The sequence below is a fragment of the Macrobrachium rosenbergii genome, chromosome 41, assembly GCF_040412425.1.
Source record: "Macrobrachium rosenbergii isolate ZJJX-2024 chromosome 41, ASM4041242v1, whole genome shotgun sequence".
In the NCBI taxonomy this organism is placed as follows: domain Eukaryota; kingdom Metazoa; phylum Arthropoda; class Malacostraca; order Decapoda; family Palaemonidae; genus Macrobrachium; species Macrobrachium rosenbergii.
Genome location: NC_089781.1, coordinates 70,846,927 through 70,873,820, shown reverse-complemented (window position 1 = coordinate 70,873,820; position 26,894 = coordinate 70,846,927). Strand labels below are relative to the sequence as shown.

Below are 26,894 nucleotides of genomic sequence, written 5' to 3'. Positions count from 1 at the left end.
ATAAAAAAACGATTACTGACTACAAATTCCGGGACAATTTGACTGAAAATGCATGTAATTTAGAAAACTGAATATTTATAATATTTAGGCTCTATCTTTTCAATTATCTTTCTACTGGAAAACATTTTCCCATTACCTGGCATTTATTTTGATGTAACACTACACCGATATTGAAAGAGTAAGCTTCCTCTTTTACAGAATACAGCTGGAAAAGCGAAAAAGTAAAAGCAAGAGCAATAAAAGTGAACCCGAAAACTTTCTACGATAGCGAGTTTGTGGTGCGAAGAAATATGTTCCATTAATTTCCGGCCCGCGAGGCCTTCCAGATTTGTGTCCATAAGTCGCTTTTTATTTAATAACTCTAATACCCGAGAGTTTCAAAGCATGAGGATCAAAATTAGAAATAATTCTTATATTTCTCTCTTTTCTCAAGTGATCATATGACCGTAATGTCCCAAGTATTTTGCATTAAAGCTAAATTCCACATCGGTTCCTGAAATCCAGTAGCACTGAACAGTAAAAAATTTGTTAATATTCTCTAGAAATATACTTCTTGATATTTTTTTCCTGGACTTTATCCAGATTTTCAAGCTATATGCACGGTTATGACTATAGGATTTACTGATTGTCTGGCAAGAGTAGATTAGAGGGGAAGTCTTATGAATTTGGGTATTATTCAAATGTATGTATACTCGTAAGTACAGGTACACCATTTTTCACCGAAAACTTAACAGAATCTACATCTTCCCTAAAGTGAAATATTCATCAAAGTGTATATACAGTATTCCCGTTATTTTTTACTATTCATAATCAAGCATACAGACGTCTGTGCTGTTTATTATTGTTATTCTTCTATTTTGTAGGAAAGGAATGACTAGCACGTGCTAATGAAAGAAAACAGTGAACACGTCTTTACTATATGAAAAATTGATAATATTTGTTTGTATAGGAGGAAATAGATTAAATGATTTCTATAAAAACAAAAAGGTTCTCATAATAATATGATCTTTCTTCTCTGAATTTCCAGGAAGAAGAAAACGAAAATGAAGAAGCCGACGAGGAAAAGCAAAAATAGCCTAAACAACAACTTAAAATCCCACATCTGATGAAAATAAGACTTTCAAAACAGACTCAAAACCAAGGACAAGAGAGTCAGAATTCCTTCACCAGACCTTGACGGCGATATTTCACCTTCATTCTTGGAACGTCTCCGGTCTACTCTCTTCTCCCCTTTGAGTATCTTTCCTTAGAAAACCCGCTGCTTCTTGACCTTGTTTTTTTCGCTAGCCCGGTATCCACATACAAAAATATGCTTCGTAAACGTGAGCTCACTGAGGTTGTGACTCTTGTCGAGTGTTGGCGCATGACTTTTTTCAAGACGCGAACATAAAATTTTGATTTACTTTTCTTGGCTTCAAGAGCCTCGCTTACGGCTGCAGGTCAAGTGTTTAAAATCGTAATGTCTCTCTGCATGGACTGAGTTCATGTTCATCTACTTGATCTTTTTTGACATTTCTTTTTATATACGTTTAGAAGGGTTGTTAGGTTTTTATTTTTTTCTTAATCTTTAGTATAACTGGATGAACATTCTTAAAATGTTCCGGAATATCTTGAGATTCCCATTCGTTAGAAAGCTTTTCTGCAACAATTATTATGTACTGCTTATTATGGTTTTCGGCACAAACATTGCAGAAGTGTCTTTTAAAACGATCTACCGAGTACTTGTTGATAATTCACAGATGTTTTAATGCAGAAACGGGCTAGTGCAATTATTTTAAAATAGATGATTGGAAAATTAAGTGCTTTTCTTCTAAACAATGATTTAACAAAAAAAAAAAAAAACACTAAATGAAAATTCTTGTCATGGACGCGGATACGCGCACTGTAATGCATAATAGCCAGTGCGAATCTGCCAAACAAAGGAATCTCTTTTCAGAATACAGAAACCATCTTCACTCATTTAATCTACAATTCAAGAAAAAGTGTATCAAACCCTGAACGCGGCAGAACACTAGGCATACAATCAATAGGGAATGCAACAGAAACCCCTTTGTAATTAAGAAACTTTTCATGGCATTCGTTACCTTTGGATGGTTCTTTCTAGGTGAAATATCTCTTGTACTTCATAGTTTTAGAGTAAGAAAAAAAAATTTTAATAGTCAGAATCTCTTAGAGGTTGGTTGGGACACCGTATAAGAAGAATACCCAACTCTCTCCACACTCTCATGCCCGTAAAAGAATCAATGAGAATCTTCACCTTCACAAAGACTGTACGAAATGCAAGATTAAACTGAAAATTAAGAATGTTAGGAAACACACTCCCAAGAAACAGGCACTTCTAGGTAATGTGCACAAGTGTTAACGTAAACATAAGATACAATACCGTCAATTTTTCTTTCAATGGTAGTTAGAGAAGGCATTTTATTTATTTATACTTATCATCGACTTCCTCAAGGACGATGTTAGCGTAGCTTAGGAAAGATGCAACTGGCAGAGTTGGAGTTTTCTGTTCTTCATAATTTTATCTCACTTGGGATGTAAAATATCAGTACTTAGCAAATACCTGAAAACAGCTTAGCAAAGCCAGGCGACAAAGCTCTGAGAAAACAGGCTATATCAACTACAACCGACAACAACAGGAACAATTAAACTTACAACATGCCTACAGTATAATGTTTCGAAATTTCTTTTCATATTAGCACCTCTCCGAACATGAACAGGGGAACACGCTTTAGTATGAGGATGGATGCTCAATAAAATATGTCCTCTCACGCTATACATGTTTGCCTCCAAAACTCATTTTTTATTTTCTACAAAAGGAACCACGAAAAATTCAAAGACATCAAAGACTTCGACTCAAAAATGCTAAAATTGCTTTTCCAAGTTATTCCTTTTCTTTTCGTCTTTCGAAACGTAACATAGTGGTCGCACTGTTACAGAAGCAGCATCGGCGGCTATACTGAACTACATTCCACGTCTGTCCTGAAAATCCAGTTGTGTTAAACGCAGTCTAATTTCGTAATATACGTTTTGTAATTTGTACTTAGTCATTAAGGACTATATCTTTGGTGTAGAGCGTTTTTATATCCATTCGTTGCACCAAGGATCCTTAACGCTGGCTCAAAATAGATAAATAAAAATAATCCAACTTTATGGCTTCTGATAATAGTAAGGCTAAGGCATTGCAACACTAAAGGTGCAATTCCTTTTGAGTATAAAATAAATGGATAACAGAATTCATAATTATTCCTAATTTAGACATTAATTTTACTCATTAAGGTTATTAGTCGCCCAACAGCTCTATCAAGGTACTGAACGTTAAATTTGATTTTATTCTGAAAAGTACAGTGTACGATTCATCACTATGTCTTTGAAATTCGATTGTTTTTCTTTTTTTTTTTTTTGTAAAATTTTGAACCCATGAAAGTACTGAGTGTATATATATATATATATATATATATATATATATATATATATATATATATATATATATATATATATATATATATATATATATATATATATATATATAAAACTCACAATGGCCATTTAATCTCTCGACATCCTCGCCATTTTTTTATACGCTTACCGCTACACTCTTTTATATTGAATTTTGCTGAAAATTAAAGATAATCTTGTCTTGAAGTCTTTTGGAAATTATGTCATATTTATTGCGCATCATCTGTTAATGCTAACAATGACAGTTGGAAACTTATTTCAATCCCTTATATTAGAATGATTAGGTCCTGTTTATTCATACTTACATGACTTCAATTTTAATTTAGACTTTGTGATTCACATTTTAGACTTAGGCATCCGCAGGTAAAGCAAAGCGGATCACGCAGACAAAAGAATTCATCTGCATTTATTATGTGGCCTGTTTCGAGGATCTTTATAAATATACAAACATACTTTTATATATATACATAAATATATTAAATGGGTTCGGAAGTATTTGCGACATATGAATTCTTGAAAGGGTCAGCGGTTTTGCAGGCGGAAGAAGTTGGGTGTTTGATGAGATTGCGCTTGTCGCAGCATTGCTAGAGGCATTCTAGGCAATTCAGCATTGACCACCGGTGACCTGAACATTGTTCGGAGAAGCGCCCAGATTTGACACATGAAGCGGAGGTTAGCGTTAGCATAGATTGTTCTAGAAGCCTGGGGTCCAGTTCTAGTCGGATTTCTGGGTGTGTTAAACTGAAATGTACGCTTGTGCGTGTCATTGTGAAAATCGCTTGGTGTGATCCGTTCTTATGAAAGGGGAGGCATTCAGTTGTGAAAAGCGATAGCCGACAGACATGCTTAGGACACGCTGGGATTTGGAATTCCCATTCGCTGGAGAGTGAGTAGAAACTTAGAAAAATCATTAACCTTGACATACCTGATTATTTTAGTGACTATTCATTTGTCATTATTTAACATCTGTCTAATGTGATTCTGTTTCTATGTGTTTGTAAACTGGGTGAACTTGATTTTTAATGGAGATGGTTCCTTTCTTTGGCAGAATGTTTCAATGGAACCATGGCTAAACTGAGATGGTCACGCATCTGTATAGACATGCGTGTAACATAGCCATAGTGGGAAGTGGTCATTTAAAAAGGAAATTTGACAGAGAGAAAGACATTGGAGGTGTTGCTAACAGACTTTTTAAATAATGTTGTTAGACTTGGAGACTTTGTGGGAAGCGAGAGTTAATTCCCACACATTATATTCCCTTACAGTGGTTTAGTTTGTTCTGTTTGGGATAAAGCAATTGGGTTTAAACATCCATATTTCAGTGGTTGTTTGAGAGAGAGAGAGAGAGAGAGAGAGAGAGAGAGAGAGAGAGAGAGAGAGAGAGAGAGAGAGAGAGATGCTCTGCTTCAGTCACGTCTACCAATCTCTGCAGGTAAGTGAAGTATAATCTCATTAAGGTCATAACACACACACATATATCTATCTATCTATCTATCTATCTATCTATCTATCTATCTATCTATCTATCTATATATATGTATACATACATATTTTTGCTTCAGAAACAAAAACCAGTCATAAAAATTTTGTTATATTTTACTTCTGCAATTGACATGAACCTTTATCTTATAACGTTTGAGCAGTGATATTCAACAGTGGACAAGCTGAAACCAAGACAGCAGCTTGATTTCAGCAGGTAGGGTCTTTGCAAACGATTAAGAAATGCCAATGTGTAATAAGCAGATGGCGGCAACACGATAACAAGAAATCAATGGAGATAATCACCTGGAGTGTTTACGACACAACGACTTGGGTGAAATTGGATATCTCCCTTGGTTGTTCTGCTTGAATTTATGTTTTCACGAAAGTAACACTGTTCATTTTCATTTGTTATATGATGCTTATAGTGCTGTCGTAATGTGAAACTTTTCAGAGTTACAATATGTGTAAGACTACTAGTTTTGGATTTTGTTAAAATTTTTCGGAATATCTAGCTCCTAGACATACTCTTAAAATTTATAAAATACTGAATTAGGCGTAAGAGGGTAGGTAAAGGTAATTCTTTTCGATGAAAATCTTGAGTAACAATTTAGTTTTGAATGTGGATTTCGAAAGGAATATATAACTTTTACTTTGACACTTTAATTTTTATTTCACATTGGTAAAGAGGCCAAAATTTTCCCCCTATAGTAAAAATTTAATGCCCAAAGGAAATGAGAATTAATCGCGACAACACTTCAGGCTTATGTATTGTAAGATTTCTGTGTTCATTTTCTGCGAAAGAAAGAAATCGTGATTTTTAAATATGCAATGTAATAGGTAATAATCAGCATATATCCAAACGTAAAGTGAAGATAAATAAAAAAAAATTGGAGGAGGCGGGTGCTGAAATTTGCAATCTTCCTCTTCCCATGCTGCGAGTTGAGGCATGCCTGTCACGCTCTTTGCTAATATATTTCACAATATCTTCTAATCCTTTAGATCTTGTCAATAAATTCTCTTTAGAAAGAGTAGCCGGGGTGCCCTACCTTTCTTAAGGCATCCAGAGTGGCCCTAATTATCTTTAACGCAGAATAACCTTATTCCTTAGATGCTGGGTACAAAAAATATTTAGATGATTTTTTGTAGCTATTGGTTAAAAGAAGACATTCCTACAGCGCTTGATATTTTGCAGAATTTTCTCCTTGAAGCTTCGAATGCTTCCAACAGCATACAATTTATTTTCACGTTGGATTCTATATGAGGAGAATATGACTTGAACCAAGCTTTGTGGTTAGATATCCAAGCCAACCTATCTAAAAATTATTTATTTCTTTTAGTTTCCTCCTCTTTCAGTTTGTTATGTTTCCAGTTCATATTTCTATTCATGGAATTTCAAACTCTTTATTTAATTACATTGTTATTATATTTCCTAGATTTTTTACTATTATTTTTATTGACCACAATAAACAAAAGTAATGTTTAAAAACTTGCAAAGATTTATCAATAAAGCATGAAAAATTTCGTCGTTCTATTTAGTGAAAGGAAAAGCGTGATACAAGTTTGAAGCCATCAGATTTTATTCAGTAATTTCAAAATATATAACTTAGTTTTAATTCAATATAACTAGTTATAATTACAAATAAGTTTTCAGCACAGCAGATGACGTACACAGAGATACTTACAATGATTTACATATGTACACAGTAACAAACACTTACACACTTAGACACACACACACACACACACACACACACACACATATATATATATATACATATACAGGGTGTTTCGAAATTAGAGCCCCCCTCTACAGCATAAACTAAAATTGATATGGACAAAAACAAAAGTAATTCTGAACAAGTATTTATTTAAGTTTCTCTCTTGAGCCTGCATTCTTGGTATGAATTCAACAAATCAAAAAGCTGAGACTCAAACTCCATTTCCTGAGCACTTTGGTCACCTCTCTTTGCAGGTCATCGAGGCTTGGTATACCATCATAGTTCACTGTGCGCACTTCAACACGATTCTTTAAGATACTACCAATGTTTTCACACACATTAAGGTCAGGGGAGCTACCTGGAAATTCGCTTGACAAGAAGAAATCGATACCACTGTTTTGAAGCAGCTCCTTTGTCTGAAGAGCCTTGAAACATGGTGCCTTACCATGCAAAAATGTGACTTCTTCAACAGATAACACATTTTCAGGATCTTTGAGGAAAGGAAATACTCCACCAGTAAGCACAGTTTCTCTGAAGTATTCGCCATTCCATAACTGTCCTTTTTCTTTGATGATCCATATTAATCGTTTGGCTGTGAAACAGAGAAAAATTCCCAAACATTCAGGAAATTTCACAACTTGGCGATAGCGCACGTCATCGCTGATATCATCCAACTTTGCAGCCCAAATGATGTCATTTTTATGATTTGGCTTTCTGACTGTGTAAATGAAGAATTCATCTGATGCGGCAACATGGATAAATTCAGCTTCATCCCAATCTTTAAGAAATGAACCACAAAACCATGCACGGTCTTCTCTCTGTTGCTGAGTGACGTTGGGCTTGCTGATAACATGAAATGGCTTGATACCAGATTGTTTCAACTCACGATATACAGCACTGTAACTTCTCTTCTTTCCCCTTTTTGTTTTTAGTTCAACCGCCAATTTACGTAAAGACTTTCTTGGTCTACTCATTGCCTCAGCTATGATGTCTTTTGACTCCTGAGAAAGGACTTCAGGCCTTCCAAGGCTCTCACTCTTTTCGCGATGACAATCATATGGATTTTTGTTCCAGTTTCTTTTAACAAAGGATTCATCTCTTTTAATGTATTCAGCTATCCAGGAACGTGAAATGAAGGATGCGCCAGCATCCCTAACCTCTCTGAAGGTTATAGCCTGGATTCCGTCAATCCATCTGATTTCCTCCAAGTCGTTAGCCATGGCTGTATCTAACTCCGTCACTCAGTCTGAAAATACAAGAAATGTAAAATGAAAAATAGCTTAACAGAAACTTAAAATAATGTATTTGGAGATAGGCTATAGCAGAAAACTTCATAACTTTTCATTTGTTCTGTAGAGGGGGCCTCTAATTTCAAAACACCAGTGTATATATATATATATATATATATATATATATATATATATATATATATATATATATATATATATATATATATATATATATACAGTGATCCCTCTCCACTTCGCGTTTCAACTTTGCCGGCTTCACTGCATCGCGGATTTTTCAGAAATATTCATCGAAAAATTAAAATTGAAAAATACCACCATATCAGTAGCCATATCGCGGAAAACAGCGATGTTTCATCATGTTACGTGAGAAGAACGGCTTGCGAGACCGACGTGCAAGGACTGGAAGCTTCTTATATACCCACGGGCACTCGGACAAGGCACGTGATTGGTTCCCGGTGCGAGATCGACCAATGAGAGCACAAGTGGATGTAACCCGTGAGCTGATTGGCTGTGCATCATCGCAGCATCACGCAGCTTCTTCCCCTGCTTGATCCTCTCATTTGCCACTCTTGTGCTATAGACGCTCTCAAGTGTACTGTATCGCGCGCATTTTGTGTTGTGTGTTGAGTTAAAAGTTAACTTGTCGTGCCCTTACAATGCCTCCTAAACGCCGTGCCCCTGCAAAAGGTTCCTCTAGTGAGCCCAAGAGGAAGAGGAATATGATGAACATTAGTGAAAAGGTCAAACTTTTAGACATGTTAAAAGAGGGCAAAAGCTATGCCGCGGTAGCACGCCATTATGGCGTGAATGAATCGACAGTGCGCTATATAAAGAAGGAGGAAGTTAACATCCGCAACAGCAATGAAATAAGCTTCAATAGAGAAGCAAAACGTGTGATAACTGTGCATAATAAGAGATTAGTGAAAATGAAATCTGCATTAGCCTTGTGGGTTGCTGACTGCATAAAAAAAATGTGAGTTTGGACAGTAATATGATCAGAACAAAGGCCAAATCTCTCTATGATAAAACCTTGCCCGGTGACGATGACGAAGGAGATGCTGAAGAAGGCGCTGAAGAAGATCCTGACGACCCTCAACCCAGTACTAGCCGTGCCACGAGTGATTCGGCTGCTCAAAGACCAGACTTTTTAGCCAGCAAAGGCTGGTTTGAAAAATTTCAAAAAAGGTTTGGCCTCAAAAGCGTGCCTTTGTATGGTGAGGCTGCCTCTGCTGACACCGAAGGTGTTCATCGTTTCGTGGAGGATGTGTTCCCCAAACTCATCAGTGATGGCGCTACCTCCCTGAGCAAGTCTTTAACATAGACGAGACAGGTCTCTTGGAAGAGGATGCCTTCTCGAACATTCCTCTTCAAGGATGAAGTGAAGAGGACAGGATTCAAGGCCCACAAGGACCGTGTCACACTCATCATGTGCGGCAATGCTGCAGGCTTTATGATTAAGCCAGGCCTTACTTATAAGTCCAAAAATCCACAGGCCTTAAAAAGCAAAAATAAGGCTCTGCTCCCCGTGTATTGGATGAATAACTCTAAGGCCTGGATAATGAAAGCCCTGACCATCGAATGATTCCTCCATTGCTTCATTCCCCAGGTGAAGCTCTATCTGGCTGAGAAGGGACTCCCTTTAAGGTCCTTCTCTTGATGGACTGTGCAGGAGGCCATGCAAAGAACTTGGAATATGATGGGGTTTAGATCGAGTTTCTGTCCCCAACACCATATCTTTAATCCAGCCGATGGATCAAGGCACTGTTATTCGTGCCTTTGAAGGCACTCTAAGGACCAAGACATTCAAGAAATTATGGCGATGGAGGGCCTCATCGCTGCACTTGACGATGATACCCACTGACAAAGACTTCAGTGTGAAAAGGCACTGCGAGCGTAACCTGCACGACATTGCGTCATGCGACAACATGGTTCGAGCTGTCGAATATCCAGCAAGCATTGAAGGAAGAAAAACAACGACAACAAAAATCACCAAGACCATAACTGCTGCCTGGAAGAAATTATGGCCTGACGTGGTTCATGATTGTAAAGGCTTCACTCCTGACGAAATTCATCATCGGTGGTTTCATCGTCGTCATCGTCAGAAGGCGGTGAGTGTTGAACAACATCATCAGAGGATGAAGGATTCATCGACATTTTATAATTATTGACGGAAGATGAAATAGTATAACGGTCTTATCGATGCCCACTCCAGACCCACTGACAGATGAAGACCTCGTTGAGATATATATATATATATATATATATATATATATATATATATATATATATATATATATATATATATATATATATATATATATATATATATATATATATATATATATATATATATAATATATATAAATATATATATATATTTATATATATATATATACAAGTTATATTTCCATGCTTGTAGCTGCACGGTTTGAGGCCAGCCGATAGGTGGTTGGCACTCAAGGTATAATACATGGATAATAAGTGAAAAGGACAGATACATAAGAAGGAAGTATCTTACGCTTTCTAGGGGTGCTATTCTGAGAGGAAATAACGTGACCCTTCACTCTGGAGGAAGTGCCACGTTACTCTGGGGTGGAGTAACAGGGAGCCCTTGATAAGGGCGTTAGCTCTGATGCCTGGAAAGGACGTCAGCGATTTTATTATCTATACCCTTGATATCTTCGGTTTTCCCATTGTAGTCTTGGAGATCAATGCATCATTGCATTGAACTCTTGCTCTGGTTCCTAAAAGTTGTGAAATACTTAAGGAGGTTATGATCAGTAAGGACTGTTAAGGGGAATTTATGATCAGCATGACAGGATTCGAACTGCTTCATAGCCAGGATCATGCCCAGAAGTTCCTTTTAGATAGTGCTATACCGCGTTTGAGCCAAGTTAAGCTTCTTGGAATAGTAGGCTTCTGGGTGCATAACCACATCCTTTTCTTGGAACATGACCACCCCAATGCCATGTTACTGGCATCCACAGCCGTGCAGAAGGGCCAGTCATAGTCAGGTGTATGGAGAACTGGTTGACTGATGAGTACAGCCTTGAGGTGGTTGTATACTCGCTCACACTCAGGTGTACAGCAGAAGGGTTGCTTTCCTCGAAAAAGGTTAGTTATAGGGGTGGCTGCATCAGCGAAGTTGGAAATGTAAAGTCGAAAGTACTGGACCATTCCAACGAAGTGCTGAGCTTCCCTCTTGGTCCTTGGGTATGACATATCCTGAATGGCACGGATGTTGGCATCCTTCGACATCAGTCTACCATTTCCTACCCGGTGACCGAGATAAGTGATTTCGGCCACCCCAAACTGACACATCTTTAGGTTGATGACAAGATTAGCCCTTTGCAGGCAGTGAGGATTTGGCCAAGGATTTACAGGTACTCCTCCCATGAGTGGGCATAGGTGACTATGTCGTCTAGGTACACAACACAGTCCTTTATACCTGACAAGATTTTATTCATTAGCCTCTGGAAACAGCTAGGCGCGTTCCTTAGTCCAAAGGGCATCAGCTTACGCAGAGAGGGGTCAGTGGGCGATGTCAAGGCGGTCAGAGGGCACGACTCCTCTGACAGGGACACCTGCCAGTATCCCTTTTCTAGATCTATCGTGCTCAAGTAGGGGGCACTGCCTAGGCTGTCTAAGCAGGCCTCAATTCGTGGTGGGGAGTATGGTTCGAGTTCAGTCACTTCGTTTTATTTAAGAAAGTCTATGCATGACCTATCTCCCCCTCCTTTCTCAGGGACCAGGACTACTGGGGAGGACCACTCACTGTGGCTGTCCTCGATGAGGCCAACTTCGAGCTGGAGTTGTACTTGTTCCTCGATCCTCCTTGCTTTCTCTGGACTGACCTGGTGGTAGCCTTGGGTGATAGGAGTGACACCTTCCTGCAGGTGTATTGTCTGCTCCAGGACATCAGTGCATCTGAGGCAGACCTGAGTTACCTGCAGGTGTGTGCCTAGCAGTTGTTTTATGTCCTGAAGCTGGGGAGTTTCGAGTCCCGGGTTAATGGTCTCGAGATTAAGTAGGACTTCTGAATTCATTGGGGAGGTGTCATGGTGATAGTGCCCACGATGGCCCTGGGATCGGGAGGGCTTGTCTGGCCTCTTCCTCTCTGTTTGGGTTGGGCTTTCGTAAGTTGATGTGCAGCCATCTGGCTCACCTCTGCCCGCAATCAACAAGGTAGTTTAGGATCCCCCTCTTCCCAAGTATTTTGTGGGGGCCCGTGAACTGAGTTTCGAGGGGGAAGAGGCTCCTGGCTCGTTCCAGAGAACCGAGCATGAGGGTTTTGGGGTTCATTCGGGAGAACATTTGGTGACAATTTGTAGTGTGGAGCTTGTTCTGGGGGAATCGAGCATGAGACTTTTAAGGGTTTCCTTAGAGAAAACGGTTAGGAGCACTACGTAGTGCTTGGCTCATTCGGAGAATCAAGCATCAGGGTTTTAGGGTTCCTTCGGGAGAACGTTTCGTGGCACTTTATAGTGAGGGGCTTGTTCCAGGTTCCAGGACTCAAGCGTGAGAATTTTAAGGGGTTCGTTCCAGAGAATGGTTCGGTGGCACTTTTTAGTGCATGGTTCATTCCAGGGAATTGAGCGTGAGGGTTTTAGGGTTTGTTCAGGAGAGCATTTGGTGGCACTTGATAGTACAGGCCTTGTCCCGGGGGAATTGGTTGTGAGAATTTTAAGGTTTTTGTTCGAGAGAACATTTTGGTGGCACTCTCAGCTGATCTAGTTATGGGAACAAAAACATGGAATTTTTGTTTAATTAGAATTTTAACTTGTCTGCTAATATGGGTGCGAGAAAGATGAACGAAGTGGAATCGCTGTTTGTACCTGTTTGGCGTTGCCAGATGATATGTCTCCTAGCTAAAACAATGGACGACAAATTGTCCAGAGCACGTGGGGACGGGGGGAATAAACACACTTTTCCCTTTTATCACTTTTATTTAACATTTGTCTTCTGGCTAAAACCCAGCAATATAAGCCATGCAAAGGCTATCATGCAGTAGCGGCAAAATCTCGTGTTTCAAAACGGCAATACACTTTCTCGCTTTGAGATTACTCAGTTAGCATGCACGCAGATTTCAAAATTTCTTAGATAATAAAAAATATTCCAGTCATGATTTATGATTGCAATAATAAAAGTAATAAAGTTCTTACTCTGTGTACCTCCGTTTGATTGTATGTGCTTGTTTTAAGGATCTTAACTTTAAAGGATCGCTTCTTGTCTTGAATCCAACTTAGTGAGGCTAGTTGCTGGGATCTGTAACATTGCACGTACAAATCTTGAGCAATGGTCACCACATTTATGTTCCAAACTAGGGGGAAGGAACTTACCACGAGGGATAACGCTGATTTGATTAAAGATGCATGGTCTAGTAGATCATAAGAAGAAAAGGTAATGAGCTGAGGGCCTTACTAGAAAGGGATTTTGAGATAAACTCTTAGGATACTAAAATCACATATATTTACAATAACATAATCAGAAGCTGGGGAATAATTAAGACAGGTAAACTGGGTCCTGCCGGAACACAAATTTAAGATGAAAAGATGATCACTGAGAAAACTCTGTCTGCAATTGAGAATACATATGATTACTCGGTGAAATTAGCTTAAACAAGGGAATGAAGGTGTGCTGATGGCGCTAAGATTCCTTGATTGGAAACACTGTTGAAAATCACTTAGGAACACAAATTAATAACAAATCAGGCCTATAGGAGAATATGCGTTTGGAAATGGAAAAATTAGTAGCAAAAGAAAAAGAATTACGTGACTGGTAAACCAGATTCCTGGCCTTTTACCTTATTCCGAAGAGATAACTCCTTGTAGATGTAACGATGAAGGAAGGGGGGGGAGGATTTGGGAATTTGGCACTGGGAAGATAGTGGACTGTGTATGCAGTCACATAGGGGGAACAGGCTCTAAGGGAGCAGAGGTCAAAGGGGACAGTGTAGGTCTGAACTGCATCCGGGGGCGTCTCTCTTGTGTCTGTGATGACTGCGATACGGGCGGCCTCTTTTATGCCCTCGGCTGGATTAAGTTTCCCATTCTTCTAGGCATTCCATTTTCTATGGCTCTTTGCCACACTACCTTTGACCTCATGGGTTGCTCTGTGAGCCACATGGTAAGGGCTTTGTCCTCTTGTGTTGTTTGTGTGACATGTTGTCTATCTGACTTTCAATCTGCTACCGGACAAACAGGGATTATCTCCAAGTACAGCTTAGTAAACTGGAAAGAGGGCTTAACACAGTCACAAGTTCAGGGAAAGGGAATAAAGGGCTGCTAAGGGAATAATAACTAGATATGTTTTTGAGAAGAAGCAATTTCTCAGCGACAGACTTTTACTGTCAGTAGCAAGAAAATATGAATTTACTTTATTTTCAGTTCTTTGAAAACGAGTTTACTTTACTTGAAGTTCTTTGAAAACAAGGTTGCTGAAAGGTGAGTTGATTTAGGAAGGCTATCTCCTGTTGAAATATATATATATATGTATGTATGTATGTATGTATGTATGTATGTATGTATATATATATATATATATATATATATATATATATATATATATATATATATATATATATATATAGATAGATAGATAGATAGATATATATTACTCTGAAGATGAAACCTATTCATTGGAACAAGCCCATAGGGCCACTGACTTGAGATTCAAGCTTCCAAAGAATATGAAGGTGTTCATTAGGAAGAAGTTAGACGAGGTAAAGGGAAATACAGAAAGGAGAGACCCCACTTATTACAAAAGATAAAAAAAAATTTTGTATTAAAATGTATTAAAATACAAGGCAAATAGTATTGTACCTTTGTTTGAACTTCTGAAGTTCCAATTGTACGACTTCCTTCGGGAGGCTGTTCCACAGACCAATGGCGTGAGGAATAAAGGACTTCTGGAACTGAGAAGTTCAACAGCGAGGCACATGCACTATATATGAGTGCTGCTGTTCAGCGAATCTGGTTGCTCTTGGCAGAGAAAGGGATCAGGGCTCAATTGTGAATGTGAAAGATCTATGTTGAATTACAACGTATAAAAAAGTGACAAACGAGAGACAATCTGTCGATGGTCCAAGTCATAACTACTACTATTAGGAAATAGAAATCTACTATCACGAACCACTCTATCTAAAAGAGATAAATCTCTGTTAGAAGCAGACAACCACATCAGAGAACAGCATTCTATTAAAGGGAGTACTAATGACCTAAAACAGGTTGCACTGATTTTATCACTGTTATAAATATATGAGGCCTTTAGAACAATACCTAACTTTCGTGTGGTATTTGCTGAAATTTCAATAGATGTTTCTCAAAAGTTAGATGTGCACCAAAAGTTACACCTAGAATAGTTAAAGCTTCAGACTCGTTCAGCAAAGTTCCATCCACCTGAAGGGGAGGATGGGGTGGGAAATCTGCATGAGATCTGCTAATCAATAGTGTTTTCATTTTACTAGAGTTCAGCCTCAAATCCCAACGACTACACTATTCCCTGATCCGGTCCATGTTCTGATTAAAGCTGAAGGCAGTTTCATTTCTCATAAGTGGAGACTTTACTACATCCACAAGTGTTGCATCATCAGCATATTGAACAATCTTGCTCTCCAGGCCAACAACCATGTCACTTGTATACACTAAAAATAACAGTGGACCAAGAACACTGCCCTGTGGAACTCCAGACACAATAGGTCTTGGTTCATTAAAGATCCCATCCACAGCAACTCGCTGCTGTCTACAGTAAGGAAATCTTGAAGTAATCCTAAAACATATCCACCCAATCCAAGATTCTGAAGTTTATAAATAAGTGCCTTGTGATTTACTAAATCAAAAGCAGCACTAAAATTTATATGAATGACTCTACACTCAAAACCCTTATCGAGTTTCCCTTGCAAAGGCATGTCAAGCCTAAAAGAGCATCGCAGGCACCTAGCTGCTTCCTATATGCATATTGACTATCAGCTGACAATCCTTTATATTCAATACATTTATATAGTGGCTTAAAAATAAGTTTTTCAGCAACTTTGGAGAGCTCAGGGAGAACAGAGATTGGCCTGTAATTACAGCAGTCTGCAGATATGCCACTCTTTGGAACAAGCACTGTATTACTAAGCTTGAGCTTATCCACAAAGATACTACCTCAATATAAAAATCTATAGAATCTACTCATCTTGGGAGACAATACGCTAGAAACTTTTTTAAAAAACAAAGGGAAGAAACCATCACAGTCTCCTCCACCCCAGCTATCAAGGCTATCCAGAATTTTTTTAACATCCCTGTAGTGAAATGCAAATATTCTAAGAAGAGATTCAGGATGACAAGTATCAGGAAGAGGAACATCCTCAGCTGATTGCTTAGTTTCAAAAAGCTTGATGAAGCAGTTCAGCCTTTTCCCTAGGGCCAGTAACCAATCCACCATCATCTGTTAGATAGGTGATGCCAATTTGGTCCACCACAGATGAGGTTGAGTAATTCCTTCAAGTCTCCTCTTTAAGGGATTATTGTAATTTCTCTCGGCAGTATGGTAAGTTCTATTTGCAGCACGACTGTACAACAAAAATGGTGTGATTTTCATCTAAGCGATTTTGTCTCCATGTGTTGAATTTGGTCTGTTTGTCATTATTAGGTAAGCTTAAATTATTTTCTTTATTTGCATTATGTAAATTTAGATCAGCCTTGTTTTTTTAGGTTTAATATCTACTTTTTAAGAAAGTCATTTTGTGGTAAGATAGCCGTTGTTTTGAATGGGTATTTGTTTACATTATTTTTTAACTTTAATATCTGTTGTCTGGTAATTTCTAGTGCTTAACGTAAAGTGCTTAATTTAACATTATTCAGTGTGGTTAGGCGTCTCCTTCCCGTTTGTTTATATTATCGAACTATCGTTTTAACGAGTGTATTTCTGTTTTTATGAGTGTTGATGAACGTCTCCTTAGTGATGTCTGGACGTCGGAGCTCGGCTCGAGTTAGTTCGGGCTATAGCACTCCCCTGACATACTGTCCCTTGAGCAGCTGATTGATTTTTGGTATTTGGTTGACGATTGTTTGGCAGCTTTTTGGACCACGTTACGGATCTACTCTTGGACTGTTGTTTGCAGGTCCTCTTATCACCTGCGACTCGAGTGTTTCCTGCCTTAAACCGCAACTTGGGTCCTTCATATGAGACTCGCAGGTACTCCTGTCACCTGCGACTTGAGTGTTTCCTGCTTTTCCCTGTTGAGGAGGATTCCCAGGGAATTGGTGACGTCGCTTTCTCCCGGCACTGATGGGGATTTGCCTGCTGTTTCTGCGCCTCTGATCAGCTGTTTTCTGCTGTCAATCTGGGAGCTTGCTAGCTCGTGAAACGATCTGTAGGGAGGCTGACACCAGGTAAGACTAAGTATCCTTGATTTTCGCATAGGATCACCTTCCCTTTTGTGTGGATGCTCTGGTGTTCATGACCTGCCCTGATAGCGGAATTGGCGATTTGATCACGGCCCTGGAATTGTTTCTCCTCTGCTGCCTCCACTGATGTGAGAAAAACTATATAGTAGTTGGATTATTTAAGTATATATATGTGTGTATATTTTGTCATGTTTTTGCTGTGACTTTATAATGTCACCCGACGGGTCATAAATATTGTATATAAGGTATCATTTAGCTTTGTGGTAATAGGTAGGGATTATAATTGTTTTCTTGTTTTGTTTTCTCTGCCTTCCTTCTTCCTTTGATTTAGCATTAGCATAGTTTTTGGTCTGGCCAGCAAAAGTGTTGGATCCAAACAAGTTATTTATTATTAATTGTCATTTCCTCCTCATTATTTATCTTTGATAGGGTTTAGTTGTCTTAGTTTTAGGGAATCCAGTGGGATTCGAAGGACCGGTATTTGTCCTTCCTGGTTGTCGCCAGGGTTTCTGAGTATTGATTATATCCCACAAGGTTGATTTAAATTTTGTGTTTATTAAGTATTAAATATTGTTGAGCTTTTCGGAGTGTTTGTTTCCGCTGACCTTTAGCACTGAGTTACATTTACTGACAATAATTCTATTATTAATTAAGAACTTGTATAACAACCCTGAGGGTTGTAACAATTTGGCGACCGTGACAGGATTGTTCTCATGTGTTCTCAGTGTTTTGGTTTGTCGGACTGCACTTGGTTAATTTAACAATATTTTCTTTTGCTGTAGTTATTACCTTTCTCCCCTGCTAGTTTCGGTACAATGGAGGATTTTGTGTTTGACCCAGCTGAGTTTTTAGGGTCGGCTGACTGTATAAAACATCTGCCAGTATTGAGTAAAAATTATTTGGTAAGTTGTGCCAGGTGGTTGGGTATTCCGTTGAGGGCAGCGGATACTAAAAATCAGTTGTTGATAGCTGTTAAAAGTAAAATTGTTCACGTCTGGCCTCCCTCGTACCTCGCCCTGCTCACTTCTCCAATGGGTTTGCAAAAAACTTTGGTTTGTAAACGGTAGCTTAAAAAGGTGTGTGAATGGGTATGAATGTATCCTTAGTTTAAGATTTGTAGTATTCTCAGCAAGGTTTCGAAATTCTAGTAACTTTTGATGATTTGTTCTGAACAGGAGACACTATTATTTTGTAAATAACCTGTAGTGACCTAAATACGGGCAGTTACCACAGTTAGGCCAATATGGTAGGGTTTGTTACGTGTAAATTCAGTGTTATTGGCTGAATTGGAGACAATCAGTGTCTCTGGTGATAACTATTTTGTGTAATAGTTTGACTTTTGGTTTATTTTGGTTTGGTCTTCTCTGTTGGTTAGGCTGGTAAGTTTTCTGTGTGACAATTCGATTTTTGAGATTCATGTGTTGTAGTGGTATTAACTAGAAATTTTATTTCAGATCTCAGGACCGATATTTTCCTTTGTCCTGTTTATGTATATGTTTGGTGTTGTCTTTTGAGTGATGTGTTAATCTTTTTCTTTTTACAGGATTGTTGTTTTGTATAGTTTAAAAAAAATTACTCTATTGGAATATTTTTTTTTGTTTTGGGGGAGGAAGGTATTAGGTAAGCTTAAATTATTTTCTTTATTTGCATTATGTAAATTTAGATCAGCCTTGTTTTTTCTAGGTTTAATATCTACTTTTTAAGAACGTCATTTTGTGGTAAGATAGCAGTTGTTTTGAATGGGTAATTGTTTACATTATTTTTGAACTTTAACATCCGTTGTCTGGTAATTTCTAGTGCTTAACGTAAAGTGCTTAATTTAACATTATTCAGTGTGGTTAGGCGCCTCCTTCCCGTTTGTTTATATTATCGAACTATCGTTTTAACGAGTGTTTATCTGTTTTTACGAGTGTTGATGAATGTCTCCTTAGTAATGTCTGGATGTCGGAGCTCAGCTCGAGTTAGTTCGGGCTATAGCACTCCCCTGACATACTGTCCCTTGAGCAGCTGATTGACTTTTGGTATTTAGTTGACGATTGTTTGGCAGCTTTTTGGACCACGTTACGGATCTACTCTTGGACTGTTGTTCGCAGGTCCTCTTGTCACCTGCGACCCGAGTGTTTCCTGCCTTGAGCCGCAACTTGGGTCCTTCAATGAGACTCGCAGGTACTCCTGTCACCTGCGACTTGAGTGTTTCCTGCTTTTCCCTGTTGAGGAGGATTCCCAGGGAATTGGTGACGTCGCTTTCTCCCGGCACTGATGGGGATTTGCCTGCTGTTTCTGCGCCTCTGATCAGCTGTTTTCTGCTGTCAATCTGGGAGCTTGCTAGCTCGTGAAACGATCTGTAGGGAAGCTGACACCAGGTAAGACTAAGTATCCTTGATTTTCGCATAGGATCACCTTCCCTTTTGTGTGGATGCTCTGGTGTTCATGACCTGCCATGATAGCGGAATTGGCGATTTGATCACGGCCCTGGAATTGTTTCTCCTCTGCTGCCTCCACTGATGTGAGAAAAACTATAAAGTAGTTGGATTATTTAAGTATATATATGTGTGTATATTTTGTCATGTTTTTTGCTGTGACTTTATAATGTCACCCGACGGGTCATAAATATTGTATATAAGGTATCATTTAGCTTTGTGGTAATAGGTAGGGATTATAATTGTTTTCTTGTTTTGTTTTCTCTGCCTTCCTTCTTCCTTTGATTTAGCATTAGGATAGTTTTTGGTCTGGCCAGCAAAAGTGTTGGATCCAAACAAGTTATTTATTATTAATTGTCATTTCCTCCTCATTATTTATCTTTGATAGGGTTTAGTTTTCTTAGTTTTAGGAAATCCAGCGGGATTCGAAGGACCAGTATTTGTCCTTCCTGGTTGTCGCCAGGGTTTCTGAGTATTGATTATATCCTACAAGGTTGATTTAAATTTTGTATTTATTAAGTATTAAATATTGTTGAGTTTTTCGGAGTGTTTGTTTCCGCTGACCTTTAGCACTGAGTTACATTTACTGACAACAATTCTATTATTAATTAAGAACTTGCATAACAACCCTGAGGGTTGTAACAGTCATGGTAGGCTCTTCTACAAGTATCATCAAACTATGGCTGGTCATTTGTCCTATATTTGATGGCCTTTCTAGGGACATATCTAATTAAAATAGCCATCAGCATTTCCTTAAATTCTTGGGATCAGGATCTACTACAGCATCTGAAATATTGAGTACCTGACAAGCTTCAATAACGCAATCCCAGTTGGTTCTGGATTTCAACCAGACCATTTTTCCAATAGTGGAATTAGGAATATACTGATTGACAGATATGTCCATCTTAATGGTGCAATGATCAGAAGTGCCTATATATTCACAGACCTTGGACTTCACAACAGCTGGAACATCTGTGAATATGAGGTCTAATCTATTACAGAAATGTGCATGGTTGCTCAATTAGCTGGACAAAATCGGAGGATACACAGAACTCAAGAGTAGACCAGCCATGTTGATCTGTGGAATTTGAATTTAGCCACTCACTGTGCTTTGCATTACAGTCTACATAAATAACAAATGAAGCTTCTGAATCCTGTGACTGGGCCATACTAATCCTCATATATAGAATCGTCAATATTTGGATTACAGTAAACAGCAAACACAAAAACATTGTAGAACTTACTGAAAATTTTAAAACAAAGAGCTTCATGGCAACTACAGTTCACTCGAAATTTTTCTAACAGTAAATAGGTCATCCGGACTTAGAGTGTACAGCCATACCTTGCGCATGTGGGATGTTGCAACAATAAATAAAGCCAGGGCATCAACCCACAGGTTTAAAAACTCGACCTTTGGCTTGTTACTACTTAGAAGAGTCCCTGAAAGAAATGATAAATCGTAGTTACGGGCACAACTCTGGAGATCAAGAAAATCTGACCTTAAGCCCCGAATATTTGAGTAAAGTACTTTGCAATTTTTCTTGCTGTAATGAGTAACAGGCTCAGGGTTCGGGTCAATGTCCCCTGAAAGAATAAAATTACCATCATAAAATCAGAATCAAAGCTAATAAATAAACTCATATCAACAGTAACGTTGTAAAAATCAACAGAAAAATAAACAACAATACCATCAACAACATTATTTACATTATTTACAAAAATCCTGTTGACAGTATAAATAAACGTCACCATATGTCATTGAAAAAAGTGCCGGCAGCTGGTCAACAAGGTGGGGCTGGCACACTTTGTAAGGCAAATGAAATCCGCCAGGTTTGCCACAGCAACTGGGGGAGGACAGTCAGGATGGATTTAGAAATAAAACACTCAGAAGGAAAAGGTGAGGTAAAGACAAAGGCTTCCTGATAATCCACCAAGCATCTTTTGCTTTCTCATCAGCCTGTCCTACACACTTTTCGAAAAAAACAGGAAAGTGGACAAAAAAGAGGATAAATGCCTGATTGTACCCTCAGGCTAGGGAATTCAAAACCCAAGACCATGGAAGGCCACGGTACAATGGCTATGGCACAGTCCAAGGTTGGAGAAAAGGTTTGTATGCAGAAACCTCTTCGAAGGAGTGCCTACCAAGGCTAAAGAGTCCCTTCTACCCACTGGCTAGATTTTGGAGTATCCTTCTCCTAGAAGAATTACCTGACAAGGCTAAAGAGTCTCTTCTATCCTAACTAGAGGGACGTCACACCCTGAAGCGAATGTTGATAAGAAAAGCCACATTAACCCACATACTATCACTATATATATATATATATATATATATATATATATATATATATATATATATATATATATATATATGAGACGCTTAAAGTGTGTGAAGCGTTCACATATTATATTTTCGACACAGGGGTCCACATTTGGATCAGCTGTTAAAATGAATGTGACATTGCCAATGACAACCGTCTTATGACGTCACTGGAGCCTCCTTGTATTATGGAAATATGACTGATGTTTGGAAAATTTATATAAATGTATAAGTTCAATTCATGAGCACACATTATATATATTTATATATATATATTAAATATATATATGTATATTATACATATATATATATATATATATATATATTATATATATATATATATATATATATATATATATATATATATAAATATATATATATATATATATTTATATAATTTATATAAATGTATATATATATTTCAACGTGCTTTTATACCCATTTTTATATGGGGTAGCACAAGGACTTTGATTTGGCGGTGGGTAGGCCGTAACCTCGACCGGCTGCCCTGCCTGACATCGCTTAGACCCCGGTAACGAATGTGTACATGTATTATGTATATATATATATATATATATATATATATATATATATATATATATATATATATATATATATATGAATTGAGCAAATACATTTATATAAATTTCCACACTAGCATTTAGTTTTCGGTGTTACATGGAAGCTCCAGTGACGTCATAAATGTCCAAATTTGAACCTCTGCGTCGAAAACTCCCACAAAACGTGAACGATTCACACGCTCACATAAGACTCTCATCAGGTTAATAATAATAAAAATAAAAACTTGACAATTCATTTAGAAGTCCTCCGCCAACAAAAACATTCAGTAATCTAGATTTATCCCTTTAATATTATAGCCTTCAAGCTGCGACTACAGCAACGGTCTTCATTTTTCTTCGTTTCTTTAAAGAAGCCATTCGAAATGGGACAGGCTCTTTAACGTCCCAGTCGGCTATGGCGAATATCGATAATGGATATTGGATTGTTAGATGACAATCGGTTTTCTTTAACGGAAGGCAGCATTATCATAAATCTCTTTCAGTAAACTATTTCTGTATCTGATGCGAGCTGCTCGTCAAAGATACTCGTACGTCTGGAAAAACCTATGAAACTCCAGGTTTCGTAATCGTGGACTCTTGAAAAGAAGAAAGTTTTTTGTGGATTCGAAAATATAGCAGGATTGTGCATGATTTTATATTTCCTCATGATAGATATAACAAGGAAGACCGATGTCGTTATAATACACAATTTCCGGTGCATCCATTATTTCTGTTTTTACTAATTGCAGCAGATATCCATAAGTAACGTTTGCTTATCGAAGTAAGGTAGATGTGTACTGGATTTTACAGATCATACTTGGAACTTTTAATATGCGACACCTGAAATAAATCTAGTATGAAACTTTTAATTATGTTACCTCCAGTGCCTTTGAATTCGGTATCTCAGATTTTTTTTTCTTTTTTTTTTTACCTTTTCAGATGTGCTTTCTCAGATGGTATTCCGCCATATTTGGATAAATTCCTGCGTTATGGGCATAGGGTATCTTCAAAGCAATTCTTAAAATATGGCCAGTTTGAATGGCAATAGAATACAGTCACCATATAAGCATGGATTAGAGAAAAATAATGATGAAGGAAATGTAGATGCAAGCTAATTACCAAAGCACACAGAAGCTTCATCTGACTCGTCAGCTACAAATCACGCCTGGCTGTGAGGGCCTCTATTAAGTACAAATTTACGCCAATAAAAAAAAAAAAAATACCTCTGGTCTGCAGTCGAGGAGGTCGCCAAGAACGAGGGCTGACTTTCGCTCTAGACTGGGGTCGGCCCCTGGTCCGAGTTTTCTCCTCCACACGTATAAAGGCTCAAAGACATACATCGCTTCTCCTCCTGCAGTCAAGAGCTCTCCTGTAAATGAAGACCCTGCACGCTGGTAAGTCAACAAAATCACCTGTAAAATGCGTGCTGTTTTGAGAATGTTCTGATGATATAGAAAATAATAAGGTCTTAACGATCACATTTTATGCTTTTATCAGATTACTTTGTTTGGTAATTGAGGGCAAATCCATATATAATTCAGAATTAATCGTCAAGTTTGCCATATATTTTTAGCTGTAATTAGACAATGCTTTTTGAAATGAGAGAGAGAGAGAGAGAGAGAGAGAGAGAGAGAGAGAGAGAGAGAGAGAGAGAGAGAGAGAGAGAGAGTGGTAATTCAACGGGATTCGTTAATAGTTGATTCCAGTAATTCAGCAAGTAATTCACGAAGCAGGTTTCAGCACATAATTTGGGGAACAGGCTATGTAACTGTAATTAAATGCGAAAAATAAAATGAGAGTACTTATGACCGGTTTATTTCTAAAATAAGTATGGTTGTTTCAGAAAAAATAAAGTAAAACAAAATATAAAAAGGACTATTACATCTAATAAAAGAGAGGCGCCCTTTTTTGCATGTGGCAAATAGAATGCAAGAGCTGGAAATGGAATGTCAATTAAAGGAGAGACAAAAGGTCTATTTATTCTGGCATTCATTGCCAAAAATCCCGTTGCTGCAATGCCCTGAAGCAGATAATCGTTGGAGTTCGATACGGTTCAGTAAAAGTGCTCTTTTCAATAAACCAATACTGCTTAAGGATGAAACATAAAAAAGAGAGAATGTAGTTGTAAATTCTTGCAGGAGCTTTAATTAAATCGAGCACATACTGCCTCGGCATGGTTACCGGTAGTTCAGTTATGCAGAAGACAGCTTAATGTCAATGCCATAAACAATGTATTTCATTAGATTCCTCTCAAAGATTAGTCAGACTTCGGTTGGTTTCAAATCGCCAAATGTTGTACATAAGACAACAGCAATATGTTGGAGGGAGAGGCGACTTGCTTGTGTCCCATATGCAGTAAAGCTTAGTTTGAGTCCAAACTAGAAATTTATGGATCCCTCACTTAGGAAGAAAAGACCCTGGAATATATCCGATGAGCTAACCGGTGTAGGGGATTTGGAAAAGGAAGGGAGAGAGCCAGCAAAAAAAAAAAAAAAAAAAAAAATTTTGATCCCGGTGGAAGATGAAGGGCTCAAAGAGGGGAAGAAAGTCAGAGACCAACCCTCCCCTAACCACCCTAAACGCTAAAGGGAAAACCGCATTCTTGGAAAGAGCTCCTTAATAGAATCTCAAAGAGATAGATCGACAATTTTCAGGGAATGGAATTTGATGTTTCATTTGTGGCGCCATGGTGCCATAACCGCATCCATAAACCTTACGTATTAAAGAAAATCATTGGTTTTGTTCCAGATTCTGGATTCGTAATATAGGCGTATTAGGAACACAAAATGTTACGCAGTATAGTTTGATATTTTAACAAGTAGGTGACAGAAAAAGGATATCTAGGTTTTATTTTTTCTGTCATAGTTAGTCGATGATTCTCATGCTTGTAGATAAATAACATTGGAGGCAGAACTTTAGTTGATCTTTAGCTGAATTAAGTAATAAAACTATTTCCATATCCCTATCGTTACCCATTAATATGTTTAAATACCTTTTAATAATTATTACCTTAACTGAAGGACCATGTACAAATGAGAAATACATGCAACAAGCATGCAAACAATCGTGTATGTTTCTTATGATAGTTGAGATCTTCATTCTCTCTCTCTCTCTCTCTCTCTCTCTCTCTATGGGAGTAATATTGACTTCATTATTAGTTTTTAAGGTGATCCTGAAGACGATTATCAAAACATGAACATTCAGTATTTGGAACCTGAGTTTCACTGATAATGTGTCATGACAGATACTTCGAGGCTGAAATTATTTCTTTCGAATGTGTAATCTCTATTCAATTTTCCCATCTCAGTCTACGCAAAATACAACAGCCAATGTTCGAAAGTATCTAATTTTGGGGTAATTCTTCAACTGTATTCGTGCTCACTTTATAAACCAGACATTTATAAAGTTTGCGTTTCTATGAAAATTATGTACTCTTCAACTATATTTTGGCAACTGAGGTGGGATTCTTCTTTTCGTATTAACGTAATCATACGACTATTTATCGTTCTACACATACCTGCGATCTATGTGTACGAGATCAAGTAAGAGGCATAGTAGCCTCTAACTTTTAAACTTCATTACATTTCTTAGATGTGCTTGTCACTACAACACCTTCAGTCTACAAGCTTAAGAGAAAATGCTTGTAAAAGGTAATGGTAAAATAACGGGTTTAAAAACCAGTGATCATGCTAGTAGCGATTTGATACTTTGAGATACGAGAGGACATGATAACCAAGAATAAGCACATTTATAATAAAAATCCGATGGCATTTGCTCAAAAGCTAATTAGTTTTTGTAAAGGAAGGGAAGTTAAATAAAGTCCTGATTACATATTACATACATATGTGTGTGTGTGTGTGTGTTTGGGTGTATGTATGCAGGTCTGTGCCTGTAAGGCTGCTCATGGGGCTATGGAGAGGGAGAAAGAGCCAGAGAAAGTGAATAGGGTAATCGAGATCTAGAGAGGAGGACAAGGAAATTCTGCTCCTTACCTTCTTTACCGGTGTACCGTCTATGGATTCATGAAGTTTGAAGGTGCCATTGTAAATGATTTCTTTATTTTCTCTCATTATTCTATTACCGTCCAATATATTCTTTATGTTTCCTTTCCCCTCTCCTTCAATATTGGGGTTATTCCCGTTTTGACCTTGAAAATCATGCCGTCTTTTTCCTTGAGGAATTTCATTCACTTCATGGTCCAATCCGGCTTTTATATTTCCTGCAATATTTTCCTTTTCTTCTTGATTTTCTCGGCCTTTTTCATCATTGGTGTCACCTTCGTCATTCCTATTTCCATCA

At 38.0% G+C, this 26,894-nt stretch overlaps 1 protein-coding gene across 1 annotated transcript in view; it reads right to left on the bottom strand.

Moving 5' to 3' along the window:
- LOC136826503 (carbohydrate sulfotransferase 1-like) overlaps window positions 1–26,894 on the bottom strand; it is a 235,066-nt gene that overhangs the window by 207,463 nt on the left and 709 nt on the right. Inside the window, exons 1-2 of the mRNA XM_067083693.1 lie at window positions 26,588–26,894; window positions 23,819–24,007 (exon numbers count right to left, since the gene is read on the bottom strand). The exon at window positions 26,588–26,894 is cut by the window's right edge and continues 709 nt beyond it. Coding sequence (XP_066939794.1) covers window positions 23,819–24,007; window positions 26,588–26,894 — 496 coding nt within the window. The remainder of the gene's footprint in view (window positions 1–23,818; window positions 24,008–26,587) is intronic.